Below are 19,619 nucleotides of genomic sequence, written 5' to 3'. Positions count from 1 at the left end.
TCTAATGTGACGGCTCTGCACATGCTCCCCCCCACACGCTTGACATCACAGGGCCTCCCTCCTAAAAAACCAAACCGTACACCTCTGCACTCGCCGCTTGCGCTCAAGAGCAGCTTTCCTCACACTCACAGCAGCGTAGACACAAGCCGCCCCCTCAAACCTTACTACGGGGTTAACTGAATAACACTTGGCTCCACGCTGTGAGCTAGTGAAAGCCCAAAGGGGAATCCATCCTCACACCAAATTCAGACATGTCACATACTGCCAGTCAAATCTCACAGCTATGTCTATGTCAACTATGTCAGCAATTCAATGAAATGAGACAAGTGACTGGTGATGTCACGAAGCTAACACTGTTCTTTTTTAAAGGATACATTCACCCAGAATTAAAAATGCAGTGATTCAATTATCTTCTCACCTCCATGCTGATGGAAAGTCTGGTGAAGTTTTGTAATCTGCAAAACATTTCTGGAGCTTCACAACAAGACAGCTTTGACAGCATTCTCCTGAACAACTGAAGTACATGGGAACTTGTTTTAAATGTAAAAACCAAATGAAATGAACATTAAATGGCTCCATACAGCTTGGCTGGTGTAATCCAAGTCTCTGGAAGCCCAGAGATCTCACATCTATTTTAAAAAGACTATATTTACACTCTTGGTGCACTGTTGAGCAAATCCAACCACTTTAGCCTTTAGCTTTAGTGAAGATCCTTTAAAAAGGGTGTAAATGATGTCTTGTAAAATCTGTTTTGGATCTCAGGGTCTCCATTTGGAGGCTTTGATTCTTTCAGACGAGCTGATTTCATGTTTCTTTTTTACATTTCATAACAAGTCCCCATCTAATTCAGCTGTTTAGTAGGACGCTGTTTTGCTGTGAAGCTCCAGAAATGTTTTGTGGGCTAAGAAACTTCACCCGACTTTCCATCTGCAGGGGGTAGAGTAGATTGAATCTTCATTTTTGGGTGAACTTATCCTTTAAGCATTCTGCTTTGCGAGTAAACTGATTGTGTGAAATGATGGATCTGTTTTGGGCAGGTCAGAATAATATTATTTCTTTCCTAGAATGGATTTCAGAGAAGAAAATGGAGCTGAGGGAAATCATGACATGTCCAACACTATTTTCTCATGAAGTCACTTTATTCAACTCACATTTTATATCCTAATTTAGTGCAGTCTTGTAGGTAGGCCTACATACACAGTCCAAACCTTAGGGCAGTGTTAATGTTTCTCTTGTGACAAATCCCTAGGAATATATGACTGTTGTTGATGTGACTGGACATTAGTGAAATACTAATGAAAATCCTTCTTCTTTGTTACAGAGGAGGGAAATTCCCCTTTTCCCGGAATGTTGCAGGCTGTTCTGATGAGTGACAGCACCATCTACTGGACACAGGCGCACAGTGCATGTTATTGTTTGGGTTCAGGCAAGACTAATCAAGCGTGAAAAATAAAAATAATAATTGTACATGGATTCGAAGGAAATGTAAGCAGTGAAAAGAAGATTACATTAATTAAAAAAATACAAACATGACAAAAATGTCAAGTGTTTGCATTGATTTGGACAGATATAAACTCCAATCTATCTATTATCAGTTATTCTGGTCTGACCACAACACCTCTGGTCGTTCATTTGGTGCCTTTACGTGTTGTCGGAAAAAACTGCGTGGAAATTGATTTCGCTCATGGAAAGTCCATTATACGTCTGCAGATTAAGACACGGAGCAAACAAGTCAAATAGACAAAATTATACAGCCTATCCTAAATGAATCCAATATTATTCAATGTCATTTATAGCCCCTTTAGAGCAATGAATCCATGTACCCATGAGTAACGATGACAGAGAGTGGAAATTACGAGGTGCGCAGGAAGGCAGCAGGAGGAGCAGTTAGGGGAAACAGGCTCGGTGTGCTGCTTTCGCACTTTGTGGACATATTTTGCGATGGATTCACATCCTCCACCAAAGCCATGGGAAAGGCGGATTCCTGGGGCAATGAGTGCACCTGTGAACTACAGGTAAACAGTCCGTGTTAGCCCGCCCGCCATCATATGACGTGTTTTAGTGTTTACCGACTGCTGCTGGTTAGCTGTTGTTGCTAGCGGTAGCTATCCTACGCTGAGGTTGTTGCACAAGTGAGGGCTTATCATCCAAACAGTGGAGACTTTGACTTTGTGCTATGTATTATTACCAGATCACCAATCGTAAATCCATATGTAAGAACAGTTTGCCAACGACAGCCACATATATAACCATAGTAACAGCTGTAAAGCAGCTAATCAACAAGTTAGGCCCAGCGAGGCCCCGTCATGTGCAGTCTTGTGGAGTAAGTTAGATATTGTTTATCGCCGGGCTCCCTTCAGAAACTACAATAACCTTTGATATCTCTCCCTCACGAAGGGTAGCTTTGAAAACGTCTCCCTCTCATCGTATTTGCGTCACTAATGACTTGAAGAAAGCACTATTTAGTTTAGTTTTTGATATTCAAGCTTATTTTAGCAAGTCCAGTTGACTTATTAGTCGATTAATTGATTAGTTGATTATAGTCGATTAATTGTTTCAGTCGTTTTCAAGGAAAATGTCATACATTGGCTGTTTGCAGCTTCTAAAACGTAATGGCCTGCTGCTTTTTCTCTGTCTTCTGATGGTATTGAACTGTATATCTTGTCTTGACCTTCTTATCAAACAGATCTACAAACATTGGACCCTATGCAGGCCCCTCTGCCTCTGCAGGCCCTCCTGTTCTGACCCGGATGGTGCCCCCAGTGCCCCCTCGTCCCGTCCAGCAGACCTACCGTCCATCCTACAGCTCTTTCAACTCTTCTTACAGCCCCTATGGGAGCTCCGTGTATGGGGGGTACAGCCCCTACAGCTATGGTGGTGGTGGCGGCTATGGCCTTGGAGGGTACAACCGCCTCTCCCACATGGAGGAAGTCGCCCCCAGCCGATTTGTGCAGCAGGCTGAGGAGAGCAGCCGCGGTGCCTTCCAGTCCATCGAGAGCATTGTCCAGGCCTTTGCCTCAGTTAGCATGATGCTGGACGCCACCTTCTCAGCGGTGTATAACAGTTTTCGTGCTGTGCTGGACGTAGCCAACCACCTAACACGGCTGCGTGCACACTTCACCCGAGTTTTGTCAGCCTTTGCTCTGGTACGCACCTTGCGCTACCTGTACCGACGGTTGCAGAGGCTGCTGGGGAGAAGGTCAGACTCTGAGGTTGAGGACTTGTGGGCAGACAGTACAAGTGATGCCCTGGCTACAAGTGCATCCAGAGGAGATGGAGCAGGGATGGAGGATCAGACTGTGAAGTCCTGGCCAATCCTTCTGTTTTTCGCAGTAGTCCTCGGGGGACCCTACCTTATCTGGAAGCTGCTGAGCTCCAGCCCTGGCTCGGAAGAAAGCGGTGAGACTAACATTCACGATTTTGTAGATTAGATGGTGAACATCTCCATTTTTTCTTACACATAACTTTTTTAGTGTGGGAGCTGTTCTCAAATCTGCCTCCTTACACATTTAGGTTCAATGCTGTAACAAGCTGTATTTGGGGCTCTCTTTTGCACTTTGATCAGCAGCTCTCACCAGGTCTCACCCAAGTCTTTGAGGTTTTGTTTTTTTCCCCAACCCCTGGCATTATCAATCACTTGGAATGAAAACTCTCTTGTGGCTCAGTGGAAAGCAGTTGAGAACCACTGCTCTAGATAATATCAACTAAACAACCTTCACTGGTCCACTCTGACAGTAGCTGGAAAAGGTCAAAGATTAACATCAGTTGTACACAAGGCAGCAAGTACGAGTCGATTTATTTATTTATTTTTTTTGCGTGTGTGTGCGACAAACAACAAGAGAGGGATTTCACCAAAGATCAATGAAGATAGATTCTATACGAGGGGAGCTGATGAATGTCATAGTGTTTGTGCATGTGACCTGTGTTTTATTCCCAACTGTAACAAGTAAAGATGTTTTGTGTTTCTTCATTCAGCCACCAACTGGGCGAGCGGAGAGGATGACCATGTAGTGGCCAGAGCAGAGTATGACTTTTCAGCTGCCTCTGAGGAGGAGATCTCTGTGCGGAGTGGAGACATGCTTAATCTTGCCCCAAAAGGTGAGAGATCTGGACATTAGTTTCTGTTCTCAATAATAATTTTAACTGTTTTCTTTTGGTCTAGTCTAAGTTTAAACTTCTGGAAATTAGTTATTTAAATTATTATTATCAACTCTGCTGAAGTCAGTTACATTTGAGACTTGTTTTAACAGCATTATTATTGTAGGGGTGCAATTAAATTCTCATTGAATTTAGAAAGCTTCTTAAAATGTTTTTTCATTGTGTTATTTGTTCTGAATGTCATATGTTTGCTTTTGAGTTTGCTTTGAAAAAAATTTCTTTTTTGGCTGAATTTTCTTTTTGGGTGAACATATCCTTTAAGAGATTAACAGAAGGGTATTTCCTTAACTTTGTTATGTATTGTTTGGAGTTTAAGTGCCAAAATTGCTGATTGCTGTTTTGTAATGTGGAAGAGTATTTCTTGTCATCCTCATGAAATGGCTTATATCACTAAGATATCAATCAAATAGCCTTTAAAGTTTATATCATCAAACAAATTGTCAATGATGGAATGGGAACAACAGAACAGTGTTTTTTCACACAGATAGTTGTGAACATTACCCCATGTTGACGAGCTCAGATCATGACCTTATATTCACCCCTCTGTTTAGAGCAACAGCCCAGGGTGCGAGGCTGGCTGTTGGCCAGCGTGGACGGTCAAACCACAGGACTTGTCCCGGCCAACTATGTGAAGGTCCTTGGCAAGAGGAGAGGCCGTAAGCACGCAGAGATGGAGAGGCTCGCTCAGGTCCAGCAAGGCAACACGGAGGCCTCCCAGACAGCCCTAACTGCACATCCAGAGTCAAATCCTGCTCTAGGATTTACCCCCGGCCTCGGTTCAGCCCCCGCTTCGGCTTCCACAGAGGAACTGCTTGAGTCGGTGTACACAGAAACACCAGCTTCCTTCAGTGTGGGAACATCCAACTCCAGTTTGCCCTCCAGCACAGCGCTTAACATCCCTGAGAAGATTGACTTGTGATGCTTATATGCGTATCTCTGTATGGCTATGCGTGTTAACACAGGTTTGCTCAGTCAGTACTTGTTTGCAGCATTTAACTTGAATCTTGACTAATAAACAGCAGACTTTAGATATCATGGGAAACACCATGACACTAGTTCATTGTCTCATCTATAACGATTAAAATCAGCAAACACAATCTGGACCTTCTGAAAAGGGTTATTGCTCAAAATGGTTTCAGTACACATGTTTATTGTAATACTCTTGAGGACATATTGTTTCTATATCTATATCAAGTCAGAGCTTGTACAAGAAAGAAAATTTTGTGCATGCTGTATTTAACACTGCACTGATACATCATCTGCAAACTGACAGTATAAGGACGAAGCCAGGGTATTTAGTTTGACAATGTAATTACGTAACCTTGTACTTGGTTCACTTGCAGGCTGCCTGGTCCTCTGTCTTCTCTGTGAAGCAAATGTGGTTGGTTTCATTTAAAATGAAAAGGGGGCTAATTTTGCACATTTTCAACAGTTAGTCAAAGAAAGTAATTTTGTAAATATTTAATATAATTATTTTGAAAATAAAGTTTTTCGAAAAACCATTTTTGTCCCTTTGTGTAGTTTTGTTATCAAGTTAGTTGGATGATATAAAGTATGTATAACAGTAATGGCAGGATGTTTGTTTTTATTTTGTATTGCAGTAATATTACTGTTTGTATTGTTTTCCGTGCACATGTTTTGTTGTTGGGACGTCTGAGGAGGATTTATGGTAGAAACAGGCGATTTACGGCCGCCGTGTCTTAGCAACAGGACGCCTAACCTGCTGCAGTGCGGCAACGGGGACGAGTCAGCGTCGCAGATACCGACGGACCCAAACAAAAAACATTTATATTTCTAAATATTTAAAACCTTGACCGCCGTGTTTGTGTCGTGACAGTGCAGCGCGCCTGTAACATTTTCCCCCGAGAAACTGGGGCTAAACATACAAACATCTATACTAAGTAGCCGCTAACTAAGCGAGCTGTCATGCTAGCTACTGAAGCATATGCTACCTTCAGTGACTATCGGAAACATCAGGTTGCGGATGCAATTGAGTTTTGAGGTTCAAACCGTGACATTGGAAACAGTACTTTGATATGCACCTCGTGATCACAGTGTTTTATGGATGTCGTAGAGAATTGATTGCATAACCAGTTCACTTAAAAAGACTTTGCAGGACTTGCCAACTTCGTTAAAAGTGAGCAAAATTGTTTATGATTGTGTATGCCTCACAATGTATCCATCTTGACATGACGACGCCTATTTTGAAGACGACAGCAGCACCTGATAACGACTGAGTAATACATGCGACAGCTCTACTGGTGGTCGTGACACGTCGTGTGGAGCTTGTGTTACGGAGTTTACGACGAGTACGTGAAGGCAGCGGATCCTGTCCCGCAAAGTTAGCTAGCATTAGCAATGGTTGCAGTTAGCCGGTAGGAGACGAGCGCAGCATCAGCAGCATCATCCATCCACAATGACATGAGAGTGGACCCGGCAGAGTTTCTTGTGCTAGACGACTTGGAGGAATATATCTGACACCAGATAAGTATGTAAACGATATTTTACCACTCTTGCTATTTTGAATAAGGTTTATTAGGAGAACCAGCTGATTTAATTTGACCCAAAAGCACCCGGTGTTGTTGCAGCCGGAGGAGGACATAGGGACTCGGCCTGCGCTAGCATCACTACTGACACCACTAAGTTTCTCTGTTGTATAACTTGCCGTGAATTTATATAATACTCCTATATCAACACATTAATGTAAAAAGGTTTAGGTCCTTGGCTGCTAACATGATGGAGAGTGAAGCTGTGCAAAGCCTTCAGGATGTAGTGACGTGTCTTGTATTAAGGGCTAGAAAACCATAGTTTAAATTATAGTGAATGACGCACTTCACAGATATCAGTCACCAAACAAAATGTTTTAAAAATCAATTCATACACTGCTTAGATTAATGCCTGTTTACTTGTTTTGATTAATGTGAGTAAGTTAACCAATTGTTAATATTAGTATTGAAATAAGGCTGTCCTTTATAGAAACTGGCTAAACTAAGTCTAAGTAATTAGATTACTCTCCACCAGTTACATTCTCAATTATGACTAGAGCTGGACAGTATTCATCAATCAGGACTGATGCATTGATTTTGTGTATCATAGCCCATCTCACTTGAGAGAGGAGTGGTTTCAAACTTATTCATAACTTGAATATTTTAAGGCTGCAACTAAATATTATTTTCCGTATTGTGATAATCATTTTCTTGATTGAAAAATGTATCATTCGGGCTATAAAATGTCAGTAAATTATGAAAAAGCTCATCAAAAGCCCCCCAAATATTCAGTTTACATCATGTAAGACAAAATAAAGCGGAAATTTTGAGGAGCTGGGACAAGAGTGTGTTTGGTTTTTCATGCTTGAAAAACTAAAATTAAATGAATTTCTGTTGATCAACCAATCATTTAGGCTCTATTTTGATATGATGATCAATCAGATTGAGTCACTCATTGCTGACTTGCTGCCTTTTTGTTTCTTGCCTCTCTTCCTCTTTAGAGATGAGCCGCTTCTGCTCAGACAACAACAACTTTCCCTATGACAACAACGTCCTGGTTTTGGACATGGTGCTGGGATCTCTATGGGGAGTGCCCCAGCCCATAAACTGGGACAATGTGGCCAAGCTAGTTCCTGGATTCACTCCCAAGGAGGTAACTGGAATGCCGGATAACTATGAACGCTTCCATCCATCCACCCCTTCATCTGTCCAGTACCATCCATTTATCATCTCATGGTTACTAACATTAGACCTGACTTGTTGATAAGAAATAACACTGTGGCACTGATGGGATCTTACAGTGTGCCCGCCGATTTGATGAGCTGAAGAGCACAGGGGGTTTTCCCCATGTGGACAACCAATGTAACGCCCTGACAGAAGGAAGCCCCTCCCCTCCAGATGGCCTGTCCACGCTGCTGGACACTGGGGACATGGCGGAGACAGGAAGCAGCCAGACCAGCGGCAAAGTTACAGGTCAGACAGCACCATCCTGAGTAGCACAGATAACATTTTTTCACCTAGTTTTCTTCAACAAGAGCTGGGCAGTAAAAATAGTTTTTACATTGCTATTTTAACTCGTTAATCTTTTTTTAAATTACTTTATACATGGTATCTTCAGGTCTTAAGTCTTAAAAAGGCCTTAATTCAGCTTCAATAGAAGACATGGACTACTGGAACAAACTTATATTTTAGAGCAGGACAGTACTTCATTAAAATGTATTTCAGCACCAGATAGTGTTTGTCTGTGGTATTGATGGTTACTGTTATTTGAGTTTATTTAAAAAATGTTCTGTTGGTGTCAGCAGGCTCCAAGTCGACGCCCTCAGGAAGAGTCAGTACTGTGGAGAAGAAAGAGAGAAGAGTCTCAACAGAGGAGAACGACAAACCTCAGAAGCCAAGAGAGTAAGTACTGAGAACTCATCCTCTTGTGTTTTTTTCCCCACTGCAGTGAACTCATTAAAAATACACACTGACTCCACACACATAGAAACACACTTTCTCTATCTTCAAATCACCCCCCATCTGTCAAAAAGTGTGAATCACTGATGCCCTGTGGGCTTGAAGGCAGCTGTGGATTGTTTGAATTTCTGTGTTCTCATATTTGGCAGTGGGTTTTACTGTCAGGTATAATTTTTTTGAACAATGGATTTGAATTTTTTTCCTGCAGTCCCAACATGGTCATCCATGTGTGTGACGAGACCAAGAACCTGAAGCAGGACTTCACATGTCCCAGAGATCTTCTAGTTAAAGAGATGCGTTACTTTGCCGAGTACTTGTCCGTGGATCCACAGAGGTGGGAGGAGGTGGATATTTCCGTCCACTGTGATGTGCAGATCTTCGACTGGCTCATGAACTACGTCAGGAGGAACTCTGCAGGAGAGGGAAACAAGGACAAACCGCGGCTCGGTAAAAAACTGTAAAACAATAACAGATATGACATTATTACACATGGGAATGCCTGAGCTGTCACTTACACCACCTGTTTGTGTAAATTCGTGGACAGTGCTCGACTTATTGGTCACTAAACGTGGTGTGTGTTTGGTGGGTCACTGGCTGTGTGTTCTGTGCTGTTTGTTGGTTGTGGGGTTTGCTTGGTTGGTTGGTCATGTGGTGTTTGTCGGTTACAGAGCCCAGCAATGTGATCTCAATCCTGATCTCCTCCGAGTTCTTGAAGATGGATACGTTAGTAAGTGTTGTGACCTGTGACGCAAAGTGTGGTGATGTGCTTCGGGCCTTTTGCTTTTCAGATGTAAAAAATCTATTGGTATGTGGCCTTTCAACAGCGTACTCCCAAGAATATCTTATAGTGAAGATGCTGGAGCCTCAGAGTTGCCCGAAAAGCATGAGAAGCTTGCAGAGTTGTGTATGTTTCAGAACTGGTTATTGTTAATCTCTCCTAGTCCAGGAAAAACAAGAGGCCCATACATAGAGCTCTGTTAAGTTCGTGTTGCATGGCTCTTTAGAGTGTAGATGTTCTTTTGCTTCCAGTTTTCAGTAAATTTACTCACCACTGCTGTACTTATTAAGTACTAACAACATATCAATGATAAAGTAGTGTTTGATTAGTATCCATGTAGAAGTTACCATTAAATATACCATTGCTGTGAAAGGTCTTATGAGAGCGGTGTATGTTTGTTCGTGTTCAGGTAGAGGAGTGCATCCAGTACTGCCACAAACACATGAGCGCCATCGTGGCTACACCCTGCAACATGAACTGCATCAACAGCAACCTGGCAACACGCATCGCCGAACTCTTCAACCACAACGAGGCTGACGACATCAGGGACAAAAAAGACAAGTTCAAAAGGTGACAAGATGGGAAGGCATGTCTCAAAGCAAAGTGATGAATCTTATATAAACAGAGTTTCATCTATGATCCGAGGTCATCCTTACACATGTCACAGTCACTCGGTTAATGTTTTTCATCAAATATGTGCTTCTATTTGTGTCAACATAAAAAAGCAAAAGCAGCCTAATGCAGAATACCTTTTTTATTTTATTTCACCCTTAAAGCAAATTGTTTCAGAAGAAAATTGAGCGTCTCTTCGATCCAAACTACCAGAGCAGAGATTCACCAGGAAACGCCTCCACTCTTTACAGGTGAGGAGGAGCACTTAGTTTCTTAGTTTCTACAAGCAGTTACCTACCTCACTGCTTAATCCCAGCTTATGTGTGTGACTTTATAAACATTTGTTGCACTTTTATTCTTACCTTTATATTTGAGTTGCCCTCTTGTTACAGTTGGAGGTCTAACTGTTGTATATATGTGTGTGTTTGTTCCCAGGTGTGGTCTGTGCCTTAAGATGCTGACCAAAGACACAGAGAGGAAGATCTCTTGTGTTCCAGGGAAAATCAACATTGATGCTCGTGGAGAAATCATCTATACACACACCAGGTATTATAGCAGCTGTTTGATATGACAAAGCATTGTCCTATACATGGACTCATAGTTATGTGTGTAGTTCATAGTTCTGTAGCTGTCAGCAATAATTCAAGGAGAACAGAAATATCTCATTTGCCATCACAGTCAGTGTGTATTCATGTGTGTGTGTGTGTGTGTGTGTTTGCATTTGCAGACAGAAGAGCTGGGATGTGCATGAATACATCACAAGTCTGTATGAGGAGCTCAAGTCCTGGGTCCTGGTCTACTGGAGGATCTGGGGTACCATCAACTACCTCACCTGCTTCCGCTGCCAACAGGTGCCTTTGGACATGCTTAACTTGGACTTGGAGTCACATGTCTGCTGCATGATGCAAAATTAAGCAAGGCTGATACCATCAACCTGAGCACTTATGACAGAGTATATTCAACCTCACCTAAAGAGTTTCTATGTGTGTGCGTGTAGGTGTTTGTGTGTGCAGAGCTGACCCACTGTAAGTACCACCCAGACAGTGTGCTGTATCCTGGCATGGGTATAGAGAAAGGCTGGCACGGTGCAGGAATCTACCCCTGCTGCAACCAGAGGGTTCTCCGCTTTGATCCCACTGGTATGCCCAAGGTATGGACACACACACAGGCACACACACTTTATCCCCGTTGTGTAATAATGCTATATTGTGCCACAATAATGTACAAGAGAATCAACAAATTAATGTTTTAAGTGTTCCTGAGTCCATGTAGTGATAACCTTTATACAGTCATGTGTTTGAAAAAGTGGTGAACCTCGCCCCATCCTTGCTTGTGATTGACTCTCGAGGATGCCCCCTTCATACCAAATCATGACACGATCACCCAGTTCACTAAGTGGAACAGTACTGCAGCAATCTTTTGGCATCTGTCAGGGATAGTGTCAGTGCTGTTTGTGATTGTGGTTTTATGCATTTATCCTTTATGCCCCTGTCCCAACTTGTTTGACATGTTTTGCTGCCAGCAAATTAGGAATAAGCATATAGATACATAAATCAATGAAGATGATGAGGTAAAACATTAAATATATCTGTTTTTATCTTATTTAAGTTTCATACAGCACCCTACTTTTTTGGAATTGGGGTTGGATGATAAGCTTTGTATTCTTTTCAAACCTTTATAACAGCTCTTAACCAAAACACTTAACTAGTTGATTCAACATGAACTAATATTACATAAATCAAACCCTGTGTGCTTTCTCTTCAAATGGTTAGTAAAACAGTTAGCTGCCTGTCAATTGCCATAACTTGTACTCTTTACTCATTACTAAGATGATCTACTTCCGCTTGTAAAATCATGCAGATAAGTAGCTTGTCCAGAGGGTTTCTGTGCCCTCCTTCCACTTCATGCTGGGATGGCTACTGACCCCTGTTATCGTCTGCAGCTACAGAGCATTAATAAATGAAGCTCACAGTTCATCCTGACACACATAACACGGAGGTCAACAAGAGTTAAATGGCTAAAGTTATTTCTCAGTGATGTATTTAATTCAGTGTTTTTTCATCCAAACATTTAGGAATCCTAAATGTCCCCAGACTGACCCCAGTATTAAGTCTACATATATTTGTGTTTGAAAGACATTTCAAGCTGCGTGTTAAGGCTTCAGAAAATCCTGATTCATCCATTAACTATAACTGTTTATCCTTCAGAGGGTCACACGCCGCCATGCCACTCGATCCAGATACAATTAAGTATGAATGTGTTTTTGTTTTCAGGGCTGTAAGATGCGAGACCACATAGTGAACGTACCTGATGAGGAGCACTGTGACGAGGTGACCTCAGCCCAGACCAGAGTCCTTAATGACCTGCTGCTGCACAGAGACGCGGTGTGTTTGTCGAACACGCCACCTGCAGAGAGGTGAGCACCACCTGTGAGTGTGTGGATTGGTTGAAGATACTTTTCTGGCAGTGTGTGTGTGTGTGTGTGTGTGTGTGTGTGTGTGTGTGTGTGTGTCAGTGTCACTTGTTATTAAAGGTTTCAATGACATTTTATTTTATTGTGTGTGTATCTGCGTCAGTACTGAGGAGATTCCCTCCAGCGCAGAAAAGGTTCAGGACTGTGATGTTCTCTTGGAGCCAACGCTGCTCGGACCTCTGAGAGGAGACGGCAGCACTGTAAGTCTCTCAGAGTGTTTCTCTCTGTCTGATGCTTTTCTTCTACCAGTGTGTCTCTTTGCTGCGTATATAATTTTTCTGATTCTGACTTCTGCTACTTCCTCTTTTTAACCAGTTTTCCCTTTTGAAAAACTGGAGTCTGCAACTGGTAGGACTTTTCTCTCATTTACTTCTGATTATCTTGTTAGCCAGCTGTCTACATATGCTTTAACTGAGATCTTGACTTAGGTTAGTGACATGTCAAGATGGATGGTGCTTTCATCTAAAGTCAGTGTGATGAAGCAGATGAGTGGTAATGTCTGAAATGTATGACCTTTGTCCTTCCAGAGGCAGCAGTCTCTCCTGTCAGAGGATGAGGAGTACACCACAGGGTCAGAGGTCACTGAAGATGAGGTGGGAGATGAAGAGGAGCTGTCCAAGAAACAAGGTGGAGTGGAGTTTATTAGGGCTGTACTGGAATTTGTGGTGTTCGCAAGAAATAATGAGTGACAGAAGATGTGGTTTCATCTGAGACACATTTATAGGGATGTAATCGAGTTATCTTAATTAGGGATTTCAACATTTTGACAAAAATCATTTCATTTTCTTTCCAAGAGTGACATGAAAACATTAATACTCGTCCTGTGTCTGTGCATTAAGTATAGAGCTGGAGCCAAACATGGTTAGCTTATTTTAGCATAAAGACTAGAACTAGAGAAGGCTGGCCTGACAAAAATAAGTCCACCAACACCTCTAAAGGAGGTGGTAGTAAGATGAGGTAACTCGTTGAAACTCGGCTGTTTAACCGAACACACAGTAAAGTAACTTTTGTGATTTAGGGAGAGTTTTGTGGAACTATTTCTTGACAAAAACAAGAAATTTATCCATCTGCCAGGAGTCCTGTGCAGCGTCCTCAGCTTAAAAGCAAGTTGCCAGATGAAATTGGTGAGCACAGGCTTTAGCTGTCAAAATTACTATAAAATATTAATTTCATAGATTATATACAGATAAGCAAGCTGGTTTTAGTTCACTGAACGAAATATAAACTCAACACTTTTGCACACAAAATAATTACAGTATTTTTGTCAAATTTTGAGCACAGGGTGAGCAGTTCTCCTTTGCCAAGATACTCCATCCAGCTGACAGGTGTGGCACATCAAGATGCTGATTAAACAGCACGATTAGTGAGCAGGTGTGTCTTAAACTGGTCATAATAAGAGGCCACTCTAAAATGTGCAGTTTTATCACACAACACAGATGTGGCTGTGGGAGGGAGTGTGCAGTCGGCATGCTGACTGCAGGAATGTCCCCCAGAGCTGTTGCCCATTAAATAAATGTTCATTTCATTACCACAACAAACGTCTGCTCAAAAGTTGAGAGAAATTGGTCTTTTGTGTACACAGAAAAAGTCTCAGATCGTTTACTTCAACTCATGAAACATGTCTTTGTTTATATTTATGTTGAGTGTAGTTTTGGTATTTTAACTCAGTGAATAATGGGATTTACACTCCTTAAACTCCTGCTTTGTGTTTTGTTGAAATGAGATGGCCCACTGCTTGTCTGAAAGAAATAAGTCATGGATATAATCATGTAACTAAAATGCTGTTGTGAGGTTTAATATCGGGCTCATAACCGTCTTGTCATTACCATGATAACAGACTTGTCTTGTAACGACAGTTTAATTGCAGTTTTTATTGTTAATTGTGGTAATCACAGAAAACCTTTTCGAGCAGTGGACAGTGATTGAAAGTCATAACGGTTATTACTGCAGCATAGTTATTAGGCTGATAGGCTGAAGTTTTCGGTATATCATAACATAACAGGTGTTTCTTTTTCATAATCATGCACTGAATGTACTTTCCTTTTTCTTATACTAGACAGACAATTGCACTTTCTCATGTTATCTGAGGAAATAGTGACGTGAGAGGAGAAATCACAGAAATTAAACGTTAAAGTCGACATTTTGCAACACTCAGACTTGCATTTAATCATGTAACATACAACGCCTTCAGGGTCTCATGTTCTGTGATCATTAATCACACCTGACCTCTTTATAAATGTCGTGCTTTTTTTGCATGAAATGTTTCACAGTGTCATTCCTTTGACCTTTGTGGAGCTGCTAGCCGCCTCATTTCAACACTGAGTCACTGCTGTATTTTAAATGATAAATGTAAAATGAGGATGCATAATGAAACATCTTTCTATTTATAGCTCATCACCACTGTTCCACCCCCAGTCTACATATTAATCGCGTCTATTTTTAGCATTTCGCTGTTGTGACTTCCAGCCTTTTTTTTAAGGATGGAAAATAATTAGTTGCTCTGTTTGTCCAGCAGATGGCATCAGACGCCATCAGCGTGTTCATCATGTTTTTGTGTTTTTCTGTTTCCAGCTGCTAAGAAGGCCAAGAAGGCCCACAGACCTCTGAAAAAACAAATGTCCTCTCCAAACTTCCAACGCAAAGACAAAACAGAGAAAGTGAGTCAGTTCATTGATATTTAAATCAAATTCTACAGTGGAGGGAAAAACGGCAAAATAATGCAACTAGAGTATCAGAAAGTTTTCTGTTTTGGTCTCGTGGTACAATACAGTGTAAAGTTGCATTTAGAGTCCAGTTAGGGCCTTAAATGATGGAAATGTCTTCAATATAGATGTGGATCTCTTGCTTTTTATAATATATCGACTTTTTATTGATCCAGCTTCCATGTATTTGTAGTTAGATTTGACTCTGCTACTCTTGATCTTATTTATGGCTGCTATTTAATTTCCATTAGCTTTTCCATTAGCTTCCATTACCTGTATTTATACTGTATATTTACTTTTGTACTTACTCTGTGGTTACATTTGGATCTATTGTATTATCAGTAGATATCTTAACTGTATTGATTATTCCTACTTAAATAACACAATACAAACCTAAAACCTGCGTTCTGTTCTGATTTTCTTCCCTCAGTCTCAGACCAGGGACAACACACCTTTCACGTAAGTTCATCTGCAAACACAACTTCATTTAGAACAAACTCAGGTTTACATGTTTTTGTATCTACAATATCAGACAAAAGTGTTCATGCTTGCTTTTATCTGAATTAAATTGTTTTGAATATTGTGAATTAAAGTTTTCTCTGACACTTATAATATGTATCTAGGGCTGCAACAAAGAAACATTTATTTCACCTAATAAAGATCAGTGTAACAGCAAGCTTCCCTTATCTGAAGAAGATATTTTGCCTTCAAGCCAACACCTCACTGGACTAGGTGTGTGTTTCCCCGTGTCATTGCCTGAATGTAACACTAGTGCCTGTGGTTTGTGTTTTTTTTGTAGTGTGAGTGTCCAGAAAAGTAAGTGGGACAGTTCTCGCTCCATGAGATACAACCAGGACGCTCAGAGGGAGGAAGGTAAGGAGGAAATGACTTATTAATACTTTGATATTATTAGACACATCAAGTTTAAACCACCCATTCAAATTAGAAGCTCTTTATTCTTTTATTCTTACATATTTTCTAAGTTCTGTCGTGTTTTTATTCTTTTATAATAACTTTTGTCTTCATGAATCAGACCAGCGTCGCATGGTGGAGATCATCGGACACCTGACTAAGATGAGGTTTGGAGACCAGGAACAGAGCAAATCGAAGGATACAAAAGAGGTAAGAGTCTGTTCATACAATATGTACATGCTCAGTGTTAGTTAGTATCAGAGTGTTGTTGTCTTAGTTCACATCTTGTGCTCGTGTTTGGTGTTGACAGCCCTAATGTCCTAGTTATTGCAGCTGCCTGATGTGGGATTGTTTTCATTCTCAACAATTTGTATGTGTGTGTGTGTGTGTGTGTGTGTGTGTGTGTGTGTGTGTGTGTGTGTGTGTGTGTGTGTGTGTGTGTGTGTGTGTGTCTGCATGTGTGTTTAGCCTACAGGGGGAATCTACTCCAGACTGGAAGCGCAGTTTAAGAGTACCTCTCAATCCAGACAGAGTTCAGAAAAGACACCCAGGTACTCTACACACACACACACACACACACACACACACACACACACACACACACACACACGCACATACACACACAAACAGCTCCACACATACATACACACACACACCTCATCTCGACCCATTAAATAATTCACTGCTATCTTCTTTCTTTGTAGATCTAAAATGCGCTACGCTCAAATCCGGACAACATAAAGGACCAAAAGGCCTCTGAGCCGATGAAGAGACCAGCATGAAAACTGATGAAGAGGAGAAGGCGAGGTCCTTCTCCAAGGGCTTGGTGCAACTAAATAACTTCCTCCTGGCAGCCCCTCTCGCACTACTAACCCAGCTGTGGACTCTTTCCTCACCCTCACCCCCTGTCAGTCTTGTTCCCTCCCTCCCTCTCTGCTTAACTCAGGTGACTACGTATGGATCACCATCAACCGCATCCTTCTCCGTCACTCTGCTAGCTGTTTGTTTGTGCAGCTGTGGTCAGTCCTTGAAAAACAAGGAGAAGTCTGGATCCAGCTCAGCCTTTAGGAAAGGCACTTGAACTGATCAGCCTCTCAGTGTGTCTTATTTTGGGAGTGAGACAAGTTGGAGACACCTACAACATGAGAAATGCTACTTTATTCTTTTCCAGCCATCTTACCTGAATATCTTGTCTTATTTAGATCCAGTAAATCCAGTTTACTTCAGTTAATCTGCTGGTCACATTAAAGGGACAGTTCACCCCAAAATAAATACATATTCCTCCTCTACTACTGTTTATCCATCTAGATTGATTGGTGTGAGCTGCTGAGTTTTGGAGATATCAGCTGTTGAGATGTCTGCCCTCATTCAAATATAATGGAACCAGATGGCACTCGGCTTTTTGTGGTCAAAGCGCCAAAAAAATACATTTGGAAACATCAACAGCTATGTCTGTTTCGTGAAATCATGACCCAGTTACTCTTGTTTTGAGCGCTATATCCTTTCTGTATCACTGAGCAGGAGGAAGTGTCAATCTACTCATGGGCAAGAGGTTAACTAACTAAGATAATTAAGCTAGCTAACGTCACAGCTCAGCTGAGGACATTAATATTCACATCATTGCTTTCATCAGCACGGACGTCTCGTCCATGAGTAGATGCACACTTCAGTTTGCGGATGTAGTTTGGTGGAAGGAAAATAGTTCCTTCATGAAACCTCTCACACCAAGGTCTGTGGATTGTCTTCAGTAATGGGTCATGGTTTCTGGAAGGACACATTGCTGTCAAGTTTTTCAAATTGAGAAGTCAGACATCTCTACGACTGTTAAACCCCAAAACTCTGCAACTCGCACCTAAACAATCTAGATGGATAAATAGTACTACAGGTAAGAGGACAAATATGTACTTTAGATTTGGGGGTGAACTGTCCCTGTCCCTTAGTGGTGAAGTCCAGCCAACTGGGCGAGACAGATGCTGCACTTATTTACAAATGTTTCCCCCAGTTCTAGTAGAGATATAGTCCTAGTCATTCCTATCTGTATTGGAACTGGCTCTGTATAACACTGGGACCAATAAAACATGAATGACACTGAACACCAGTCAGTTGGACCCTTATTTGACAAGATTGTTTCCAGTTACTGTCCACTTGGTGGCAGTACATAACCTCAGGGGAGTTAGTGGGGTCTCAGCAATCAACTTTGCCCCAGTTTGAACACAACCTGTCACCTCTGCTCCGACTTACTACCAGGTGATATGGAAGGAAGACTTTGAGTTAAAACATTGATTCTGCTCCTCTCCACTGTTAAATGTTTTTTTTTCTCACCCGCCAGACTAGAAGAAACTGGTTCATTTTGTCGAAACAGTGTGACAGTCCCGGGCAGAGGTCTGGTATGTGCCGCTGGGCAGAGGGGTCAGCTGCCCTCTCTGTCAGTGAGGCACCGACCAGTGGGTGTGCTAACCTGGCTCTTCCTGTCCAACTTACTCACAGGGGTATTAATAACCCTTCCTGCCCACAGCGGAGACACAGAGCAGGGCATGAGGGGGCCGCAGAGTAGAGTGGGCATTTTTTTCTTTCTGGGTAGGCTGGTGAGTGGGCGGGGGCTACCCCAGCTGTTCCCTCTTCTCCTCGACAGCGGATGCCGAGAGTGGCTGAGGATCTCTGGATCTGGGTCAGTGAGGGAGGGAGGGGGGTCCAGTTACAGCCGGACTGAATTATAGTCCCAGAGAGATGGTCAGATATGAAAGCATCATAGCAGACATATGAAGTAGTATTACACCAGAGGGAAGAGGTGCTGACTTTCATAAGGCTGCAACCCATGCAAAGTTTTATCGCTAATATCAGCAAAAGCCTTCCTTCATAGGGGTGTCAGGATGTTACAAATAAGGATCCGCAGCCATAGAAAGAACTATCCAGGTTTTGACGTAAAACACTAAGACCCTCAGCTGAAAAACTGGACCCCCAACAAATGGATTAAAGCGCGGTGAAGTCAAGCATTCAGTGCAGAATTGTAAGTCTCATAATGAGTATCTGCCAGCAGCTTCCTCTCTGGTTGCATCAGAGCTGACAGGTTGTTGGGATTGCGTCAGATGAGTGTTTCAACTTTCAGTGGCGGGGCGTCATCATAACCTTTAATGTAATACCAGTATGTTAACAGGGATTAGTGGCCGGCTCACCTTACACAGCATCAACCTTGGCCAAAGATGTTTGAGCGGAAATGGCCGGATGCCACAGTGTGTATGACAGATGACATCCATCATCATCATCACCATCCACCTTTCCTTTTAGGATTTATGTGCGAGGGATTAAGGAGAAGTGAGCCCTGGAGATAAATTTAACACGGTTTGATGAAGTTATATTTTACACTCGGGGGCAGACGCTGCTAAAGCAGCAGCCTATTGTTTTAAAGGAGAAATATTATGCTCATTTTTAGGTTCATAATGTTATTTTGGGTTACTACTAGAATAGGTTTACATGCTCAAATGCTTAAATAACACATCGCTTTTCTCATATTGTCCAGTGCTGCAGCTCTGTATTCCCCC

General features: G+C 41.9%; 2 protein-coding genes across 4 annotated transcripts; both read left to right on the top strand.

The window, feature by feature from the left end:
* The first annotated feature begins 1,870 nt into the window (after window positions 1-1,870).
* pex13 (peroxisomal biogenesis factor 13) lies at window positions 1,871-5,660 on the top strand. The gene is made up of 4 exons (XM_084375149.1): window positions 1,871-2,015; window positions 2,687-3,399; window positions 3,976-4,098; window positions 4,710-5,660. The coding sequence occupies exons 1-4, from the start codon at window positions 1,942-1,944 to the stop codon at window positions 5,075-5,077; spliced, it is 1,278 nt and encodes a 425-aa protein (XP_084231275.1). The 5' UTR covers window positions 1,871-1,941; the 3' UTR covers window positions 5,078-5,660.
* Window positions 5,661-5,877: 217 nt separating this feature from the next.
* Window positions 5,878-18,173, top strand: sanbr (SANT and BTB domain regulator of CSR). Of its 3 annotated transcripts, none has more exons than XM_084376455.1 (21): window positions 5,878-6,646; window positions 7,646-7,797; window positions 7,946-8,117; window positions 8,450-8,546; window positions 8,812-9,050; window positions 9,272-9,330; window positions 9,791-9,951; window positions 10,158-10,244; window positions 10,429-10,539; window positions 10,721-10,844; window positions 10,991-11,143; window positions 12,267-12,409; window positions 12,570-12,666; window positions 12,782-12,814; window positions 12,994-13,093; window positions 15,038-15,123; window positions 15,599-15,627; window positions 15,968-16,041; window positions 16,202-16,290; window positions 16,556-16,631; window positions 16,785-18,173. In XM_084376455.1, exons 2-21 carry the CDS (start codon window positions 7,648-7,650, stop codon window positions 16,838-16,840), a joined length of 2,136 nt encoding a protein of 711 aa, XP_084232581.1. In that variant the 5' UTR covers window positions 5,878-6,646; window positions 7,646-7,647; the 3' UTR covers window positions 16,841-18,173. The 3 variants fall into 3 exon arrangements, with proteins under 3 accessions (XP_084232581.1, XP_084232582.1, XP_084232583.1); XM_084376456.1 differs by having other exon boundaries at window positions 16,549-16,631; XM_084376457.1 differs by lacking the exon at window positions 12,782-12,814.
* Window positions 18,174-19,619: the final 1,446 nt, after the last annotated feature.

Source organism: Pagrus pagrus, assembly GCF_965226575.1.
Source record: "Pagrus pagrus genome assembly, chromosome: 15".
NCBI classification, from domain to species: Eukaryota; Metazoa; Chordata; class Actinopteri; order Spariformes; family Sparidae; genus Pagrus; species Pagrus pagrus.
This window is presented reverse-complemented; position numbering and strand designations above follow the sequence as displayed.

Bases quoted from the DNA above. Each gene is read 5' to 3' on its own strand.
- pex13 (XM_084375149.1), top strand. From the start codon at position 1,942: ATGGATTCACATCCTCCACCAAAGCCATGGGAAAGGCGGATTCCTGGG. The intron at 3,400-3,975 runs GTGAGACTAACA...TTCTTCATTCAG, and splicing joins CCCTGGCTCGGAAGAAAGCG to CCACCAACTGGGCGAGCGGA. The intron at 4,099-4,709 runs GTGAGAGATCTG...CCCTCTGTTTAG, and splicing joins GCTTAATCTTGCCCCAAAAG to AGCAACAGCCCAGGGTGCGA.
- sanbr (XM_084376455.1), top strand. From the start codon at position 7,648: ATGAGCCGCTTCTGCTCAGACAACAACAACTTTCCCTATGACAACAAC. The intron at 7,798-7,945 runs GTAACTGGAATG...GGGATCTTACAG, and splicing joins CTGGATTCACTCCCAAGGAG to TGTGCCCGCCGATTTGATGA. The intron at 12,667-12,781 runs GTAAGTCTCTCA...CTTTTTAACCAG, and splicing joins TGAGAGGAGACGGCAGCACT to TTTTCCCTTTTGAAAAACTG.